The 22,232-nt window shown below is 38.5% G+C and overlaps 1 protein-coding gene across 3 annotated transcripts in view; it reads left to right on the forward strand.

Annotated features, from left to right (window-relative positions):
• The window catches only part of etv7 (ETS variant transcription factor 7), a 130,613-nt gene that overhangs the window by 73,562 nt on the left and 34,819 nt on the right, over positions 1-22,232 (forward strand). For all 3 annotated transcript variants that reach the window (XM_039749322.1, XM_039749324.1, XM_039749323.1), the window contains exon 4: positions 123-230. In XM_039749322.1, the coding sequence (XP_039605256.1) occupies positions 123-230 (108 nt within the window). The remainder of the gene's footprint in view (positions 1-122; positions 231-22,232) is intronic.

Raw genomic sequence — 22,232 nt, forward strand, 5'->3', positions numbered from 1 at the left:
AAGTAGGTTTAGCATTTCTTAGACTTTAGAAGATTAAAATGATGTCACTTATGCTGAAATAGTTGCTTAAAGGTACAGAACTGCTTCAAGTTTAACCGATCCCTTCTGTTTTTATTGTCCAGGTGATGTCCTCTATGAACTCCTGCAGCATGTCATACTCCAGAGGAGGGCCATGGTGTGCAAGTCACTAATGAACCTGTCAACGCCTCCAAATTGCCCCGTCATGGACGGTAAGCAACAGATCTAATGGTCAAGTCTCCTAACATTTTTTCATATCCACCATAAGCCTCCACTACAAAGGCTGGAAAGACAGTTGAATGTCTAGCAATACATTTCACTTCCACTCTAATTTTGACAAATATGATTAATGCAAGAAATAAGAGCAATATCCAAAAAGAATAAAACCAGTGTTTCTAGACTGTAATAGGTTTCCATGCTAAAAAAGTAAGATTTGGACCCACTTAAGGGAGGCAGGATGGAGGAGGAGATGGAATATATTAAGAAATAACCATTCATCAGGAAGGCAACCAAGCTGAAGTGGTCAAAAACAGTAAGGGAAGGTGAGCCCCCAACTCCCCTCTCAGCAAGGCATGGAAAGGCTGGAGATTATAATGCAATGCAGGGTAGTATTGCCAGTTTATTTTAAGACCACCACTCGATTCACTGTCACCTAGCAATGGTGAATGAAAAAGACAAGTAAAATAAAATAAGAGTGGATAAAAAAGATAAGAAAACTCGACTGAACTACCTAGGTAGTGGAATCAGATAGACTAAACAGTGTCTACATTTTCTTAATCCAAATTCAAACTTGCAAACAAAATGACAGAAAATTATTGCCTTTTTAGTTTTAAAATTTAATTTTGCACTAAAATTTCTTGTTTTAATTCCTTGTCAGTGTACATTTTTTGTAGGTACATTGGGTTGTGCTAAAGAGTGTAGGTTAATGCTGTGCGAATTTGGGACGATTTTAATTCTGACTTGTAGTCACTAAATGATTTTCTGAATCACCCAGAATTTCATCGACCATTGTTTCATGTGCAATATGAAAGGGTTTGTAATGCCTGATTGCATCTTACAATTGGACTGTTGTACGACTGGAAGAATTTCATTCATGTCAGAAATTTCATTGGGCTGTCTTGTAGTGTCAAACCTGAATTTCTGATGTCACCATCAAATTTCCCAAAAGTCATTGTGCAACGACTTCATTAGATTGTACATTAAGTATAAAAGTTGTCATGCTCTTTGTCACCTTTTGATTTAAAAAAAACTGTCATATAGAAACTCAAACTTACCTCTAAATGGCCAATGACAAAAGCATCTTAAGAAATGTTTACTAAAAGAACCCAAAATAAACAGTAAAGAACAACGCATGGCAAAAGCAGGAGTTCTGCTGAACAGAGAACATGAGTTCAAACAAGAGTTTTCTTTTACTAACATGCTGGAATTCAAGAAAAGGAATGGTGCATATGATATGTTTTATCTTGACTTTCATAAAGCACTTGATGTCCTACATGAAGAATGGGCATAAAATTAAAAGAAACTAAAAGAAGTTGGAGTTCAGGGTATAGCATGTGAATGGATGCAGAATTGGATAAAACACACGAACACGAAAACACGTCGCAGTGGTTGATGATGTGAGAAATTCTAACAAAATCAGTTGAAGTTAAGAATGGTGTCCCTCAAGGGTTAACGCTAGGGCTACTGCTTATCTCTCTCTATATAAAATCCAATGTCTGTCTGTATGTCTTTCTGCTTTTCGCAAAAGAACCACTTAACAAATTTAGATTGGGTTTTTTTCTATATTTTTTTGAACATTGATTTTGTAACTTCTCTCAGCACGCAAGGTATCATAGTTTGCTTGCAGTACCAATTTATTTGCGCAAATCTGAGAGAGACACATCGGGCCAAGGGGAGGGAGATGGTGCCCTCCTCAATCATACGCCAGCCTCAGGTCATATCTTACCTCCACTAAGCTAGCGAACGAGAAAACTACTTAACGGATCTAGATTGGGTTTTTTTCTATAATTTGCTTAAACATTCCAGTTGATTTTGTGACTTTTCTCATTGCGCTAAGAATCATAGTTCACTAGCAGAGGCTGCAGGCCAAGGGGACGTGGAAGCATAACATCAGGAGCGGGGAGGGGCAGGGCCCTCCTTGCTGTCCTGTTTCAATACTACGCGGGCAGAGCCGCGGGGGACAGGTAGCTTTTAATATATATATAATGGATTTGGATAGGAATATAAATAACAGACTGGTTATGTCTGCAAATGATACCAAGCTAGTTGTAGTGACTGATAAGCTGGAATCCATTGAATCATTACTGAGGGAGTTGGACAGTATACAGGCTTAGATAGGTTTGTGGCAGATGTAAGTAAATGTAAAGTATTACACAAAAGAAGTCAAAATATTAGTACTGAATACACAAAATCGAAAACACCTCATAAGAAGGATTTAGGAGTCGTGATCAACTCAACTCAACACTGCAACTACAACTACACAACTACACAACATCAAATGCCAGACAGTGTTCAGAAGCCATTAAGAAGGCTAACAGAATGTCAGGTTATATAGCGCCTTGATGTGTGGAGTACAAGTCACTGGAGGTTCACCTCAAGTTTTATAACACACTGGCGAGGCCTCATCTGGAGTAATGGGTGCAGCTTTGGTCTCCAGGCTTCAAAAAGGACATAGCAGAGCTAGAAGAGGTCCAGAGAAGAGCGACTAGGCTGATTCAGGGCTTCAGGGGATAAATTATGAGAAAAGATTAAAAGAGCTGAGCCTTTACAGTTTAAGCAAAAAAAGATTAAGAGGAAACATGATTGAAGTGTTACATTTTAAAGTGAAGGGTAAATTAAATTAAAGTGAAGTTTTTTTTATGTTACTTTAATTAGGAAACATTTTTTATTTAAGCTGAATTGTATTTTGCAAACAGATATTTTTCTGAAAGGTAATCTTATATAAAATTAATTAATAATAATAATTCTTTGCATTTATATAGTGCTTTTCTCACTACTCTGTTTTCTTTTATTCTATTATTGTAGAACACTTTGGCCACAGCATACCTATGTTGTTTTAAATGTGCTATATAAATAAATTGACATTGACATTACTCAAAGTGCTCAGCAATTGCAGGTTAAGGGCCTTGCCCAAGGGCCCAACAGAGCAGTGTCCCTTTTGGCATTTACGGGATTCGAACCGGCAACTTTCTGATTGCCACTGTAGATCCCTATCTTCAGAGCCACCACTCTGCCGTTAATTATCCCATTACCCAGTCCTGGTAAGTTTTGAAAGTGGATGGCCGCATTTTTAAATGATTTTATATACTGGAAAATATTTTTTATATTTCCTGACTGGACTTTTCCTTTGCTGTTGTAAGTGTCTTTTTTATGTGACGGTGTAGTTGTTGCTGCCGATGCCTCATAATCTCAGAATCCTGGTTTCAAATTTCATCCTGTTCACTGTCCTTGTGCTTTTTTCACATGTTCCCTGTGTCTTTATGGGCTTTTTCTTCTCATTCTCAAATTCTTCCTCGTACTCTAAAGACAAGTGTTCTATTCTAATTGAATAATGTGCCCAGTATGCCTGAGTATACCCTGCAGTGGACTGGCACTGTGTCTAGGATCAGTTCCTGTCTTGCTGGCATAAACACCAGACACCCTGTACCCTGCATTTGTATTAGGTAGGCTTAGGAATGGAAATGAAGAATCCTAATCTAGCAATCACGTTGTTCATTCACCCTATAGGTGATTTCATAATAATTTAATAAATCCTCCAATCCATCCATCAGTTTTCAGACCTGCTTAGTCCATCTCAGAGTCATTGGAGCTGAAGTCTATTCTGGAAATAATGGGAACACAAGTAAAACATTATTACCTTATACCTGCCGTTACCAGTTGCAGGTGTGAATCTTAAAATCCAATATTATAAATTCATGATTACATTAAAAAATCTCATTTGGTCATGTGATAGGTTTTGGCAAAGTACCACACGCACAAAACTGTGTTTTGAGGAAAAGAAACAGACACTATAACATTTAAAGAGGAATTGAAACTGTATGCCTCCAGTTGGTTAAGCTCATAGAATAGAAAGGAAATTGTACATTTTTGGTTTGATAAATAAGGTTTATTTCATTTCAATTGAAACAACTCCTATTGTTCTTCTTTTTTTACTGCTTTCGATTGGACAACTATGTATGCACAGTTTGTGTTTATTATTTATTAGACTTTCTTAAAACTATAAAAGGTATTAATGTATATAAAATGAATTCAATTCATGTGAGTTCTGTGTCTTATACATATTTTTGTATTATAAATGAGTATATATACAGTATGAGTAGTATTCCTGTTGTACTGCCTTCTGAAGCTTTGGATTGCCTATTTTTTTCTACTTGACATCCTTGCTTTTTTCTTTTTCTGAATATTTTGGTTTTCTTACATCATCTAAACTTATTTTAACCAAACCACACAGCCTGTCATCCACTTTCATTTTGGGTGACTTTAATACCAGAGTGACCAGACGTTCCTGGGGCATTACTATATATCAGCACCAATGTAGATGTTCCTACTTATTCTATTTTAAAAAATACTTTTCAGTTTTGTAATTTAGATGTAACTAACTTTTTCATTCCAATATACTTTATTTTGGAGCATATTGGTTCTTGCTAGCCATGCACTACATTTAATCACCAATCACTTCAATTCTCTTTAAAACAGACAAAAGATTTGGCCAATAGGATGACTTTCAAAATTCTCACCTATAGGCGCTCTCGCATGCAGACTGTCTAGAACAGTCCAGGTTGGCTCCAGCTGCCATAACGTCCTTGAACCCAGAACCATCGACTGGGATGAGCCAGGCAGATGAGGCTACAAACAAGCAGGAGGGAGATGCAAATGTGCAAAAATCCTTTTATTCTTCAACAATCAAACACACCAAGTGCAAAAAGTCTTCCTCCATAATGAATCATTAAAACCATAAATAATTTGTAATTAAACAACTGCTGAACTGGAAGTTATAAAGTCCATATTAATCTATGAATATAACTGAGTTAAAATCACTGGCAGGAGCAAAATACAAGCAACTGTGCTTCCTTCTTCTCCACGTCTCTGCTGCTCATCTGTCAGGTTCTGCTCAGCCCAAAGAGACAAGTGCAGTCAATCTTCACATTGGCTTACACCCCTAGCTTCCTCATTCATGCACCACTGGGTTGCCCCAAGCCTGACTTGTGTCCTTCGTCACCATCACTCAGCGTCTGTAGGAACCAATGAGCCCAGTTCCTCTTTCTTCTGCTGTCATTGCACAGGTGGGATCTCACTCAGTGCGGTCGGTTGCTCCTGCTCCTGGAATGCTCAGCTACATACACCTCACAGGGCACCAATCCTGACCGCTTGTCTTTTTACTGCCACACCATTCCAACCATGCTACTTGCCTCTTCCTTCTCTTTCATTTTAATCTCTGTGCTTTCTTTCCCACAATCCTTCCCTGTTTGACTTGCTCAGGATCCTTTTCTATCCACCTTTGGGTGCAGTGCCCTAATTTGCAATCCATGAAGTGCCTGTGTGGAGCAGCTGACCAATGAAACAATTAGCCTAACTCCACACCCAACAACCTGTGGCAGTCCAGCTCCTCAATCGTGCCCGCCGTATAAAGCCCAAGTTGCACTGTTTTAAATTAAAACTCCCAATGCCATGGACTCTTCTTGTGACACTGTCTAGTAAAGACTATACCATATGAGAGGTAGCAGAACAATTTTGAAGCTAGCAAAGGAAATCGCTCATTCAAGAGGTATGATACACCAGAAAAACAGTAACCTCCCTGTTTACACCTACAGAGAACAGAAGCCAAGATGGTGGCCTGTAGATGAGTGTAAAGTTGCTTGTTTCCTCCAGGCCCAATGAGAGCTGGAATTAGGCACCTCCTTATGCCACCTTGCTCTATTGAACAAAGCAAAAAAAAAAAAAAATAGCGACACCACAAGTAAAACAGAGAAGCGTTAAAATGACAGATCAAACCAAAACCAAAGCCACAATGGCGCAATAGACCAATGGTCTGACAACTTGGTATTTCCTTCTACATCTGCAGAAGTCTTGATGGCTTACCTTGTGCCAGCCTCTACCAAACTCACTGACAATGGCGTGCTCCATGGAGCATGTGGACGTCCACACCAGACATCAGACGAGATTTTATGAACCCTGAAATAGCAAATATTTGTAGAGAATAATTGTAGACCCCATGGGAAAAAATAAAGGAAAAAATCCAGACAACACATACAATGTCAAGAAAGCTTACTTAAATGATATATGCATGCTGAAGAAGTAACTGCAATCATGTTTGAAGTGTAAAATAAAAGTCCTCACACTGACAGAAATCAGCTTACCCTCTCCAGCTAAGGAAAATCTTTCTTATTAAATCTGTCTTTTTATATTATAGTATAGTTATCAATAATATTTTTGAATGATTATTATTTTGTGTTTGTGGCTGCTGGTTTGTGTGCATAACACATTACCTACACTGCACTAATAATGTTGCTTATGTAAAGGATAGAGTGTCTACTGAAGAAACTAGCAAGTGCCGAGTTAAGAATCACTAAAAATTGTCAAAGTGCATCCCCTTTCTAACAAGGGTGTTTTGTGCTAATTAGAAATCCTATTTAGGAGTCAGTCATCAGCTGAACATTTAAACATCCCATTGTCTGGTCCGCTGACTTGTTTCACGGTAATCCCCTTTACTCGTTTTCCTGGCAAATGCCAAAAATACCTCATTCTGTTCTTAGCTTCCTGTTTCTGTGGGTGCTTGCTTCCTGACATCTGGGGAATAACATGCAAACCAGTAATGGGCCTGTGCTGACCTGCTGAGTTTATGCATGACTTTGACTTTCTCGTCAGCAGTGTGGTTCATGTTACACCCACGCTCTTGGCTTATTAGTGTAACATTGCTGTCAATGTTATAAAACAAAATGAAAAAAAATGAGCATGAATCCTTCTGTTTTATTGCTTATAGAAGGCCTAGTGAGAGATCTGGACAGTGCTTCTGAAAGTGGTAGTTTGATGTCCCGCTGAAATGATCCCTGAGGGACGTTACTTTTTGTATCAACTAAACGTATGGAGTCCTGCAATTCAAACGTCTCGGAGCGAAGCTGGTCAGTAGTTGTGATGTTCTAGGTTGTCCAGTGTTCACTTGTTATGAGGGTTCTCGATGCCAAGACGTAGTAACATTTTTTCATAACTTTAAGATAACTCTGTTTTGGTTCAACAAATTGTTTCAGTGTTTAACCCCTTTAAACTGAAATCACGGGGAACAAAGGACTTTGTCAGAGCCTCACCTGGTGCAGTTCAATATATATTATCCTCAGACTGAAAGAGCTTAGTAATTAAAACAAAAAGCAGGAATGTATATTCAAAAAGTAAGCAATGTAATATAATTATAAGAAAAAGTAAAATATATTCAGTACAGTATTTAGTTCATAGAGAAGCATTACAAAAAACAGAATGTTTTGCATATGGTGTTTATTGATTTGGGGAAGGCTTATGATAAAGCATCATGTCATGAGGTCTGGAGGTGCATAAGATAGAAAGGAGGTCTAGAGAAGAATGTTAGGATTGTCCAGGATATGTCTGACAATCTGCACCACCACCACCTGATCAAAGCACCGTGCAATCCCCAAATTGATGGATTGAAGGCCAGAGGTCCACATGACCATCATTGTCTAATTCTTCCACGTGAAGCCTGAAAAACCATGAGGACTGATTTAGATCATTTATGTTAGGTAGAATGCCTAGTGCGGACTGGGCAGTTTCATGGCCATGGAACCCCTGCAGATATTGTTTTTTTCTCCAGCCCTCTGGAGTTTTTTTGTTTTTTGTTTTTTCTTTCCTCCCTGGCCATCGGACCTTACTTTATTCTTTGTTAATTGGTTTCCTTTTTTCTTTCTTCATCTTGTAAACCACTTGCTATAGAAATAAATGTTGTTGTTGTTGATGTCTGAGTGAGTGAGGACTTGGATTAAAAGCAGTGTTGGGGTAATAGAAAAAATCCCATTAGGTCTGTACCAGGGATCTTCTTGAAGTCCTTTCCTCTTTTAACCTGGTTATGGGTGTGATGAATCATGGGATGTACCAGTGACCCTGGTGTAGACTTCTTGCTGATAACATTGTGTTGTGTAGCACCAGAAAAGAGAAAGTGTAGAAGAAGTTAGGGGAATGGAGAAGGACTTTGGAAAATTACGGACTGAAGATAAATAGGAAAAACACATAATATATGAGGGTTAATGATGACGAAGATTCAGAAGTTAACCTGCAGGGAGAGCTATTGAAAAAAGTAGATAAACAAAAACATCTGGGATCAGTGGTAACCCACGATGGAAAACTAGATGCAGAGGTAACCCACAGAGTGCAGTGTGGATGGAACAATTGTAATACAGTTCCAAGAGCATTGTTTGATCAAACAAATAAAGTGAAGGTTAAAGGTGAGGTTTTTAAGACAATGGTAAGACCAGCAATGATGTATGGAGGAAACGGGCTTGAGTGGTGAGGGAGTGCAGGACCAAGATGTTTGGAGAAGGTTGATCAAGCACATTAATCCCACATAGAAATGGGAAGAGATGAAGAGGAACAAGAAGAAGAAGAAGAAGTATATTTTATATAGCAGAATATTTCTTAAGTAAATTATTCATATGATTGCAAAACTTACTGAATGCACCAACCGCAGTGAATAATTTAAATACTGTTGCTTACAGACTGCTACATGGCAATGTGGTAAGATGACTGTAGGATTTGGTGACACATTCATTTTCCACACGTGTCTCCAAGTTGTCCCTTGAGATAAACCCATAAGCTGTTTCAATTGCCACTATCTGTGGAGTGAAAAACAGGTTAACCACTAAATTTGCTTCAAGCAGACCCTTAATTGGTCTCGTAAGGCAGTCACATCTTCATTGTTTGGTGCTGTATTTGTCCCTCTGCTCCCACTTTAAAATAAAAGTAAATTTTCTAAATCCACTTTATTCAGTTCAGAGCCTACTCCAAATCAGTCTGTCATTGGGATTCCTGCAAAGACTCACATTCGCTCATACAGGGTCAACCCATGACATTAGGACCAGGACTAGAACAAGCTCTGGGTGGGCCACAAAGGTAACATTGAACTTGTGAAAGGTGCTCATGTCTTTTTAGGCTCCTTTTTTGTCCTGATCCCCTCTTGATCATCACAGGTATGCTTTAATGATCAGTGCTGGGTCCATTTCTCTTGTCTCTACATTCACTACTTAGCCAATGCTATTTCTTCTTGTGGTTTCTAGTACCACCTCCATGCTAATGATGTACAGAACTCATACCTCTTATTTCCCTGTTACAACTCATAGGCCTCTTAGACATCTCATTAAAGATAAATGCTTATCATTTGAAGCTTTCAAAGTCAGATATCCTGTACTTGTCCTCTTTTCTCCTTTCTTAGATTTGTCTCTAAGTATTGCTCTTGAAGATGTCACTCTTTTGCCAGCAGTTATAGTCAGGAATCTTGGTGTGACTCAAGACTCCATACTTTCCTTCATTAAACGTATTTCTTCAATGACCCAATCATGTTTCTTTCTTCATAATATTCATAATATTCGACCATTCCTCACTAACTTACTACGTAACTCTTTGTTCAGGCACTGATTCTCTTTCGGCTGGGCTATTGCAGCTTTCTCCTGGTGGGGTTTTCTTCAACTGCTATCAGACCTCTCTAGCTCATCCAGGATGCAGCTATTCGACCAGTATTCTCTGTTTCTTATTTTACTCCTACTACGCCTCTACTTTGGTCTTGATTTACGGTTCTGTGCATGATTCTACTCCTCAAAATCTGCAGTCTTTGGTCTCTATACATGCCCCTCCGAGATGCTTCCATTCTGCCTCCTCTTATCTCATGACCATCCCTTCTCTTGCACATGTGCAAAGACTGAACAATGCTTATCTATTTTTGCTCCAAAGCTATAGAATGATCTCCATGTGTCTAATAAAATTACACCCAATTTATTCATGTTTAGGTATTATTTGAAAACACATCTTTTCATTAACTATTTTGGAACTACTTAGTTTCCCTTCAACAGGGTTGACTGCTGTTGTACTGACAAAGAGTTTAGGATACTGATGTTTGTGTCTTAGTCTAGCTGCAGGCTTAATACTACTTAGTACTACTCCCTTGTATCTTGTTCTGTGCGCCTTTTGATGCTTGCACCTTCTGTTCATTCTTGTATGTATTGTAATTTGCTTTATAAGTCAACTTGGATCAATAAATCATCATTATCATTGTCACATTGTACTTCTTAATCTAATCACACACCACCTTTATCTCCATGACCTCAAGTCACCTTCAGACCATATGAGTTACTGCCACCACACTAGTCTATTCTGGTTTTTACATCCATTCCTTTATATTAGTGAACAAGCACACATCCACCTCACCATTTTCTCCTATAACCATTGTAATTTTGCTTCATGTTCTGTCTTTAATTGCCACATTTCACTCCCACAATCATGGGAAAGGTAACAGAACATCTTTCTTAGATATTTCACCCTTGCTATTACTACCTTATTTACACCTCCATCTACAGTCATCATGTCATGTAAATAGCAGAACTTCATTATTTTCCTCAGTACAGCCCCATTTCTAATACAGTGGAACGTCAGGTAATTTCCCCCATAGGATTGTATGTAAATACAATTAATCCGTTCCGGACCGTATGAGCTGTAAGTAAAATATTTGTTTTAAAGATTTTTAAGCACAAAAATAGATAATTATACCATAGAATGCACAGTGTAATAGTAAACTAAATGTAAAAACATTAAATAACACTGAGAAAACCATGAACAGAGTAAACTATCCTGGCAATCTCTTTAAAAACGAGCCTGGTGCATTCTTTAACTGCCTTCTTGGCCTTACTGCCTTCTTTACCTGCCTTCTTGTGCTCTCTTTCTCTTGCACTCTCTCTCTCTCTCTCTCTCTTACGCTCTTTCTCTCGCTCACTCGCTGCATAGGGAATACACAGGGAGAGACTGAACACGTGCGGAAATCATCGGCGCGTACGAACCGGAAGGGAAACTGGCTTGTTCGTCACCCGAGTGTGTGGTCATGAGCAGATGCAAAAGTTTGGCAAACTTTTTGGTTGTAACCCGATTTGTACGTGGTCAGAGACATTCGTGACCCGAGGTTCCACTGTATTTTCATGTAGATTTCCTTACATCACGATCTGACACCACCTCATACACTTAATTGCTGTTTTGAATGAATATTTATTTTTGCTTAATAGTTGTATCATTGTACTTTTAAAAATAATCATGGTGACGCAGAATGAAATAGAGTGCACATAAGTGACTAAACATGCAATGATATATACTATTGCATTCTGTAATTTTGTGTTTTATACATTTTTTTTACAATTATATTTGTCTTTTCATCATGTATTTTTGGTAGTTACGTCATCATGCACTAAGAACACAGCACCATATGTAGCCCGTTTCTAGGCCATGGGCACTTTAATCAATCAAGTGACATTTATGTTAGGTTAATTGAAGACTCCAACCTCGTCTGTTGTTTGTTCCTTGTGATCCTGGTTCCTTTCCTTGTGTATTTAGAAGGGAGTGATAGCTTCACAAATGAACCAGATTTAATACTGGAAAGGACATTCTGCATACAGTGCTGCCTCATAAACAGCATGATGTCTAAACAGCCACAACAACAACAAAAACACAAATAATAATGTTATACTTTGGTCCTCAAGAAAAATTAGTGAGAGCATCTACAGCATTTTGAAAAGGTAACTGGGAGAAAAGACATTGTCAAAAGCCAAAAAGATTTGAAGATCGTATGCACCATAACCTATGCCAAATTGTGAGACAATCAACAAAATCAAAAAATGCAAGCTTGAGTAGAAATCAGAAAATGGATTTGTAAAACACAAGGACGATAAGCGAAAGAGGGTTTTGGAATCCGTCATTTCAGACACGGAACTGAATTTTCTGAGCAACTTTAAACCCCACAGGATGTTCAGATGTCATGACATTCAAAAGGCATGCCACTGGAAACACAGGTGTGACCCTAAATACAAGAACACACAATAGTGTACAAAAATTGTAATCCACTGCTTTAAATCCCCCAATCGTAGAGTCTAAACCCTCAGAACAGGCAAGGGGAAAGCAGAATAAATATAAATAAGTGGTCTAATAAAACATACTTAGTTTGTATTAAAGTACCATTCAGCACAATACATGATCAGGAGACCCACAATAAAAGTTTGCAGAGATTATCTCAGCCGTTGACTGGGGTGCCCTCGGTGCTGCAGCTGTTATCTTCTCCAGATGCTGTTTGAGTGTGCAGAAGTTTGCAGGGCAAAAGGTTAATGAGAGTAAAAATTCTAAAATCCTATAGTTCAGCTGGTCAGCATGTGTCATGCTCTAGCATATCTGGTAACACTTCGTATTGTCCATTGTCCAACCCGCTATATCCTAGCACAGGGTCACGGGGGTCTGCCGGAGCCAATCCCAGCCAACACAGGGCACAAGGCAGGAACAAACCCCGGGCAGGGCGCCAGCCCACCGCAGGGCACACACACACACACACTAGGGACAATTTAGAATTGCCAATGCATCTAATATTACTTTAGATAATAAAGTTTTAGTACAATGAACCAATCAATGTCTAACTCAGAGCTTTACCACTCTCTTTTCTAGAAATCTCAGGAACCAAAGAACACAAAAGCAAGAATGCAAAATAAATAGGAAGTTTAGCACTATATCATCGTGATAAGTATAATATGTTTAATACATCTAATAAATGTAGCTAATATATGTTTATTGACATGCTGTATATCAGAGGTCTGCAAAGTCAGTCCTTGAGGGCTGTAGTGGCTGCAGGTTTTTGTTCCAATTTAACTGCTTAATTATAAACCAACCCTTGTCAATAAAAGATCTTACAGATCTTATTTAATTTGATGGCTTCTTAGTGTGTTCATTCTGTTATGTCAGCTCATTCTTTTATTCTACATTTTTTCTTTGTAAAAATATCAACCATATATAATTCTCCATTCTTCACTTCTTTCTCTTCAGCTTCCTTCCAAATATTTTAATCAACCAGATATTTCATGATAAATACATACAGGTGTAAAAGGAAAAACATAAGATCACTGGCTGTCTAGCTGAGGATTGCTGTCCACACCACAGGATTTTTAACGCTCTCAGCCTACACTAACAGTTTCACATTATTTATGGAAGTATCTATGTCCATACTAAAAAAACTGCATATGACATAGTTGTCCACCTATACTGAGCATGTGCGTGGTGTTGATGTCTTACCCAAAACTGGTGATCCTTGAAGGCATAGTAATGCTGCCAGCCAGGAGATTTACAGCAAAACTGTAGTAATCAGTAAATTATTTGCCTTTTGTGCACATATGCAGAATTCAAACCATACAAAATGCAAATAGGATGCATTCAGGTAAGCAACATCACAATTGTCATGGAAAACAACTCTTCTGTTGTTTCATCTTTGTTATCAGAAAAATGTGTTTTCACCAGTCTACACCACAATGCTGAGGCTGCGTTCTTGGGAGTTGAAAATGTTGGTGGTGTTTTGACAAAAGTGGAACGCGGAGTCTAATACTGTAATTGCGTTTTTAGATGAAAATATAGTAGTGTGGAAGGGGCCTCAGTCCTGGTGACAGCATGTAGTTGCAGGTTTTTGTTTCAACCAATTTTACACTCAGTCATTCTTACCTCTAATTGATCTCAGTTAATTAGCTTCTCTTTTTTCTCCTATTTTTTATATAGTTACAAAAACACAGCGTGATTTTAAAATTTAAAAGACATTTAAAAACATTTGTATTTTTGCTATAGCTTTAAATACTTGTGTTAAAGCTTTTTTAAAACTTGTTTGTTGTTTTCTTCTTTGTTTGCCTTTTTCTGTGTTGTTTGCTCTCTTAAATGTATCCTAATAATGACAGTTAACAATACATAAAGCACTGAATGATGAAAGACTGCTGCTTCTTGTGTGTCAGGCCCACTAACACACCCATTAGTAAATAATTAATTAAATAACCAGAACCAGTGGAAAAGAAGAAAGAACAATCATGATTATTATGAAAACTTTAAAATCCAAAAAAAACAAAGAGTTCCCCATGAACCATACATAAATTTACCAAACTTAGTTTTGTGATTTCTGCATTGACCCCAAAACATAGAAACTGGGAAATTATAACTTGCTTAATTAGGAGTCCAACTGAAAATAGAAGTTAGTCAGAACAAAAACCTGCAGCCACATGGTGTCCCCAGGACTGATGTTTGAGAGCTGTTGAGTTATCTGGAGAACTACTGGATCCTTTGTCATTTGCACCTTATTGCTAACTAGGAGCCATTTAAAATGGCGCTTTTCCACTGCATAGTACAGCACAGCACGGTTCAGTACAGCTCACCTTGGTTCGGCTCAGTTCGGCTCGGTTTGCGTTTCGACTGCAGTTTAGTACCGCTTTAGAGTGGGCAGGATTATACACGTGTCGTTATAGTTGCACCGCCTCTACTGCCGTGACATCATCGTAAACGCGCCACAAGCGACCTCCTGAAAAACGTTTTCATTCCGCGTCGCCCCATCCAGCTCTCGCTGGATCCGCTCCTCAGCTACCAACGAGAGGAACGTCTGTACTTCCTCAATAGACCACGAAACAGACATTTTTGGTTAAAATAAAATGGTGCGTCCGAACCTTCACTGGCTGTGCTAAAAATCTAGCGGGTCTGTTGTGTCTCGTGTCGCAAGTTCAGTGACGCAGTAATGACAATTTTCTCCGGCCAATCAGTGACCAGCAGAGTTTACACGTCACGCTTTGGTAACGGTTCGGCGCTTGGAACCTCGGCTGAGGTGGTACTAAAAAAAGGACCAGGTACTGTTCCCAGTGGAAAACCCCCCAAAAGTGAGCTGAACTGAACGGTGTCGTGCCGTACTATGCAGTGGAAAAGCGCCTAAACATTGAATGTAGATGTCTCTTTATTATAAAAAGAAATCCTGGAAAGCAAAAGCAAGGCGATGATATGTGATCATCTCAGAAGTTCTCGAAAGACATTTAAAAGACCATATTTATGGTCCCCGCAAGACGCTCCATGGCAAGTCTCTTTTGTCTCGCAGGAACCATAAACATGAGATTTGGTGCCAAGAGACTGTCCCAGGGCCGTCTCGTGGGGACATGGAACATGAGATTCTTGCAAGACACACCCTACTTACAACAGATATCATATAAGAGCACATCCATCAAAAAACAGTCAGTCGTGTAAAAGCACGTAGTTCACGCAGATCATGTGCTCTCAACACATATAAAGCGTATCAGGACAATATGGAGAATAGACACCCAAAGGCGTTGCAGAGAAAAAAAGGCAGATAAGAGGTTATGAAACCTGTAAAAATCGAAAGTATTGCAGCGTCCCAGCCAGGTTGCGGCCTTTTAGGTTTTAAGTAACTGTTTGGTCCGATTGAGGGAGAGCGAAGTACAGCGCAGAAGACTGATAGCGGGATATTAATTGATGCGGTAAGGGGGGGCGAGACGCAGGGGATGAGGGATTGGAGAGGGTGCTAGAAAGTTGTGTTTGGGGTTACGAAGTCAGCGATTGTTCAAGTAAAACTTTTGTGGCACTTTATCATGTCCGTCGCTACAGTATCAAAGAAAAGATAGAAAAGATTGCATTACCACAAAACAAAAGGTAATTAATCATCAGAACCAGGTGTAATTGAAAGAAGAGCAGGACAAATCGAGATCAGAAATAAAAGGCAAGGAGTAGACAACAAAGACTTTTCACATTCGCACAAAACGTGGATTTACACAATAATAGACCACACTCTTTGAGAATCTGTGGTCCTTCAACAGCAACGACAAGTTGAATTTCAAAGAAAACACAATTTGGTCAGGTGTATATTTATGATAACGGAGAAGCGATGCAAATTTTAACAGGCAAAAAGAAAGGTAATTTATATTCCGAGAATAACATTACACACCAAAGGAGATTGTGATATGCCATTCTTATTAAAATGTTTACAGTTTACTGTGAGAATAGCTTTTGCTATGACAATCAATAAATCAGAGGGACAAACATTAGAAAAAGTCGGATTATTTATTAGGGAAACAGAAGCAATATTCACTATACGTTCCATTGTCACAATGTGTCTCCAAAAACTATTGTTTTTAATGAAGCTTTAAAGTAAAAATGCAAATAATGAAATTGAAACAAAGAAAAAAAAATAAAATTGTATATCTGATTAACCAAACACAGGGGTTGGCAAACGAAGCGAGCAGGGGGCAAAGCCCCCTAGTATAAGTATAAAATAAGCAATTAAGGGCGGGGAATTTTAAAAAGTGAGACAAGAAAAATTCAGCATACAAATGAAGGTTGAGCAATGAGTGCTATAACAGCCATAATTGACTTCCCATGAAGAAACTGGATTGGAACAAAAACCTGGAGCCACTACGGCCCTCCAGCTATGTACACAGTTCAATGATGGTGGTTTAAATAAACAGTGTTTTTTTTTTTTTTGTTTTTTTTTACCATACAGCCTTTCTATAGCAAACATAATTACAAATTACTTTTCAAGTGCATGTACATAGCACAACCATTTATAGAACTTGTGTACTTTTGGAACATGGGAAGGTTAAGTGACATATTTAGAGTCAAGTGGGGACTAAACCAGCAAGCTTAGAGTTTAAACTTTAATTTCTAAACTGTACCATCAGTAATGGAAATGCACATTGACAGGCAAAAAAAAAGTATGCCAAGTGTCATGGGTAAGCTTTTGCTTTGTGAGTTTTTATCAGAAATATGATTTTTCCAGTTTCCTCCTATATTTCTATAATATGCATGTCACTGTTATATGGATGGAGTGGTGGCTCTGTGGCTAAAGGATCTCGAATAGTAACGTGAATGTTGCCAGTTCAAATTCAGGCAGTGACAGAAGGAATTCTACTTCACTGGGCCCATTAGTAAGGCCCTTAACCTGCAATTGCTCCAGGGTTGCTGTGCAAATAGCTGACACTGCACTTTGACCATAAAACTCTGAGTAAATTGGGGTGTGCAAAAATAAATTCCATATACAAGAAATTGTAAATGGCATTTAAAGTAAACTATTATTAATTTCTGATTCAGAATTTCCTAAGTATAAATTAATGCAAGGGAATGCATCACCCTTTCTGGAGTTGTGCTAGATTTCTGATATTTGATTTAATGTAACTGTTGACACCCTCTATCATGCATATGTACTTACATTTTATAGTTTGGGGTCCCACTAACCAAATTAAAATTGGAAAGGATCATATAAAAGTGTTCGTTCTCAAAGCGACCATATAAAATAAACTTTGCTCAGGCACATTCTTGTTAGGTGGTGACAATGCTGGACTTACAGGTGTTTTGCAATGTAACAATAAATAGATCTAAATGAGCTGAAAAACAAATTCCTGTGTCAAAGCCATTGTGTAGCAGTTACACCCTGCACTTGGGGTAAGATAGGTGATTTCCAGGGCTTGGCTGTAAGGCTCACTTCCATACCGGGAAGCTATACTGAAATGCCGTAACTGCTTTTCATTTTTAAGTTTTGATTAAAGGAGATGAAATTCATTGCCAAGAGGTGAGGCAGTCCTAAAGCAGGTTACTTCTCCCATGAGTATTTACTGACATTGAACGGATATTATTACAAACTCAACCAGCTTTAACTGAAAGGGGGCTACAGGTACCCACCCATGGCATTATAATGAATTACTGGTGTTCCAGTCTTGCTTTTGGGTCAAACTAACTGAATAGCGTGCAGTTGTATTTTGTTTTATTTATTTTTATTTAGAAATGCCCGTGGTCATTTGCATACTGGACTGTTTAATAAACACACATTCATCATTACGCCCTTCTCAGATCTTATTTTCTTTGACTCTGTTTACCAAGTTTCCTTCTTCCTGGCACCTGCTGATCAATCTCCTGAGGGGTGTGGCTTAGTCACCAGGTATCTGGTAAGCTTTGTTTAGTTTGCTGCCGGATGCCAACAGCCCTGAGGGGGCATGTCATTGAACTAAACACGCAAGAGCCTTATTAGCAAAGTCTCAAAATGGCTGTAAAACAGAGTGCAGACAGAATAAGAGCAGTCAGTGCTTTATTAAATTGGAAAAGTTATACTACTCTTTTCACTTCAAACACCAAACATTTTGAACTCTTATTATCATGATGCAATCAACAATTTGAACATTTAATGTCAATTTTTTACTTGTTGTTTTGTCCAGTCCTTGCATCAAGTGTTGATGATATCATCACTCAGTCATTTTGAATTGTGGTTGCTATGATGCAAGCATCACGGAAGGCATGTCCTTTGTGCATTTGTATATGCTTGTAAAGTCATGCAGCTGTTCTATGTAAGGTTAAATCACATATGTGACAGAAACACATGGTTTGAGGCATCCAATATGACCATAAAGCAGATCGGGAGTCTTCTGTGGCTAGTGCAGAAGAGGTTTTCCTTCTGACCAGCTGGAACCTGGCAAATATCTGCAGGTTTTTGGCCTAGCAGGCCCCAAAATGAGCAGCTAAAAAGACTAAACAGGTCCCAGAGTGTATAAAAATGCCTTCCTAGAGGGGGAAACCATGAAAAGTGACTAGTAAAGACATGTCCAACAATGAAAATGTGTAAAGGAAAACATTGCAAAAGTTGAAAAATGTACTAAAATGCTCAAAGTCAATCCAAGGTAAAACAAAAAATGCCCCAAAATGAAAACCACAAGCGCAATCCAAAAAACAGAGAAGAATATCAAAAGAAAACGTCTGTCCGTTAATCTTCCAAAAAACCTGCTTTATCCTGAACAGTGACACGGCAAAGCCAAGACTTTCAAATCTCCAGCAAACAACTTACAATGATACACTGGATGGGTCTCTCACTGAAGCCTCTGAGTAAAGGCAGACAGAGGACGTAGCAGTAGTAACATCAAGGTGGTCCTGAAAAGTGCATGGAACAGAATCAAATTTAAAGACACTGTACATAAATATAAACATACTGAAAAATACACCAACGTATGAAAAATAATAATTCAAAACCAGTGCAACATAAAAAGACAAAAAAACACAGCTCCATACATAACAATACAAAGTCATTACCTGAACTGTATTTCCAAGGGTAGATCTTAAGTTTTGTGTCAGAAAACTAGCTTCTTTTGCAATAAGTTACTCATTTTTATTTGGCCATAAAAGATCTCAGCCTCTGCAAAATGTAGAGGACAGGAATATATGGAACAAGATGATCTGCCATGACAACCCCTAACAGGAGCAGCTCTAAGAAGAAGAAGAAGAAGAAAAGATCTTAGCCTCGCTGTAGAAAATTTTCCATTTTTCTTTCCATTTTTATTTCCATTTTACTAAAAGGCCTGGGCACTCAGTTGTACTGCACAAATTAGCTTGGGATGGGGGTCTATTTCAAAATAAGAATGTCAACATGTCAGTTTGGTCCAGTAATTACTTACAGTACATCATGTGGTATTATGTGTATGTGGCTGTATATTGAAATCTTCATGTTCATCTCGTGGTTTCTCCTACTATGATTCTTCTGCTGCTTGCTACCGCTGCTCATCTGTGCCAACCCACCCAGCCCATCTCACCTTCTATGCTGTGCTGTGCTGCTTCTCTCCTATTATCAGATAAGTATTGCTCTTTACTATGCTAAAATACTCTTTCATATTAAACAGTTTGTCCAGAGCAAATGGTTGGACTGGAATGTCCTAAAAGACATTGGCATTGTGCGGCGCCCCTAATATTTACATTGTGGGTCAGATCACGGCCACTTTTAGGCTGCAAATGAAAAGTTCAAAGACAGCATTTGTTCAAGAATATGCTGGCCTATTTCTGGCTGGTGTCAATGTGGCAAATTTGCAATTTGATAAAATAAACTCTGATCATGGATCTGTCCACAATGAACACTCGTCAGCTAATATTGCATTATTTAACTCATGTTCTCTTAATGGCAAAGTTGCTGCAATCAGAATTCATTACAGACTCCAACTTTGACATGCTATGCCTAACAGAAACCTGGCAAAAACCAAACAATTTTATGTCTCTCATGGACGCGACACAATCTGGATATATTTACTTGGCAGAGCTACACAGCTCAAGATAAGGCGGAGGAGTTGCAGTAATTGTTAGAGCGGATCTAAACATCAAAAGAATCCCAAGTGACTTCCCATTGTCTTTCAAGTGTCTGGCTCCAAAGCTAATAATGAAATCAGATCCTGCCTTATTCATTGTCCTTTATCGTCCCCCAAAATACGTGTCTTTTTCATCTGATCTGACTGAATTATTAACTCACTTAAGTTCCCATTCACAGAAAGTCATTCTTCTTGGCAATTTCAACATCCATATTGCTATATGTAAACTGAGAAATGAATTCCTGTCCTTACTGAACTGTTCTGATTTGGTGCAACATGTTGATTTTCCTATTCACTCTGGTGGTCAGATGTTGGACTTGCTGCACATCTGGCTTATCTATCGACGACACTTATAGCAGTGATTTGGGACTCACTGATCATAAAGTAGTATTTTTCGCCGTCTCATTACTTCTCCCTCCTTTAACCTATAAATGTCAAATTTTCTTTCAGAAACTTTAAAAGTATTTGTTGTTCTATCCTTGCTAGTTTCATTTCTGATTTTTTTCTATATTTTCATATTCCATCAAAACAAGATAGTCTTGTTGATCACTATAACTCAGCCCTTCTTGCAGCACTAGATAAAACAGCTCCTTTAAAGCATTAGGAGGTATCCTTTAAGCGCTCAGCTCCATGGTACAATTCAGAGGTACGGTTTATGAAAGCAGTTGGCTGACACCTTGAGAGAATGTCACGGACGACTGGCCTCACCCTGCACATTCAGGCTTTCTCTGACCATCAAAGGGCTTACAGGGATGCACTAACTGCAGCCAAGAACACACATTATGGCAGAATAATAGAAAGTGGCCATAATAACCCAAGGAATGTGTTCTCTGTACATTACTTCAACTTGCATCTAGCCCAATTACCTCCTCTACTGAAGTCTGTAAAAAATCCCTCAACTTTTTCAGCAATAAAAACAAATCCATCATCCATTTATATTTTTTCCTGTCTTCCCCCTTCATCCAGCTTTTTTTCTACATTTTCACAGGTCACATCTGCATTTGTTAATGACATGTTTTGTAAGAGTAAACTGACTACTTGTGTACTGGACTCCATCCCCATCACAATTCTTAAATCCTGCCTTCATACCATAATCCGACTGTTACGACAATAACAGATAGATAGATAGATAGATAGATAGATAGATAGATAGATAGATAGATAGATAGATAGATAGATAGATAGATAGATAGATAGATAGATAGATAGATAGATACTTTATTAATCCCAAGGGGAAATTCACAACAATACATCCCTTGACACTAGCTTTGTACCATCCATTTTTAAGATCGATTCTGTAACCCCACTGTTAAAAAAGTCTGGTCTTGATGCTGACAATCTTAATATTTTTTTCCCATTTCTCATTTACCTTTTCTGTTAAAAGTTCTTCAGCGTGTTGTAGTCTCCCAACTCACCAATTACTTCTGATAATTTGATTAAACCCTTGCAGTGTGGTTTCAGGGCACAGCACAGCTGTGAAACTACTCTGCATTGGGTAACCAATGATTTGCTTATGGCAGCAGACTCTGAACAAACCAGCATATTAATTTTGTTAGATCTTGGTGCAGAATTTGACACTGTCGGATCTGACATTCTACTGTCCAGAATGGAGAACATGCTGGGTATCTCTGGCACTGCCCTCCAGTGGTTTAAGTCATATCTGACTGACAGGCAAAAGTTTGTTAGTCTTGGTGACAGCAGATCCAGCTTAGTGCCAGTCACACAAGGAGTTCCACAGGGCTCTGTCCTCGGCCCTCTGCTCTTCTGTATCTATATGTTTCCACTTGGCTATATCATTCATAGCTATGGACTAGGCTTTCATTTTTATGCAGATTATACTCAGCCCATGTTAAAAGTGAAACTTCATCAGGGCTTTCTCAGCTCACAACTTATCTCAATGAAATTAAACCCTGGTTGGAGCAGAACTCTTTAAAATTAAATTTCAACAAAACCGAACTCCGGCAGATTGGCACTAAAGCACAACTTAAGAAAATGAGCTCCTTCTCAGTAACTCTTGACAGTGATCTCGTCAGACCTTCTTCTAATGCTGGGAATCTTGGTATTGTT

This window comes from Polypterus senegalus, chromosome 3 (assembly GCF_016835505.1).
Source record: "Polypterus senegalus isolate Bchr_013 chromosome 3, ASM1683550v1, whole genome shotgun sequence".
NCBI classification, from domain to species: Eukaryota; Metazoa; Chordata; class Cladistia; order Polypteriformes; family Polypteridae; genus Polypterus; species Polypterus senegalus.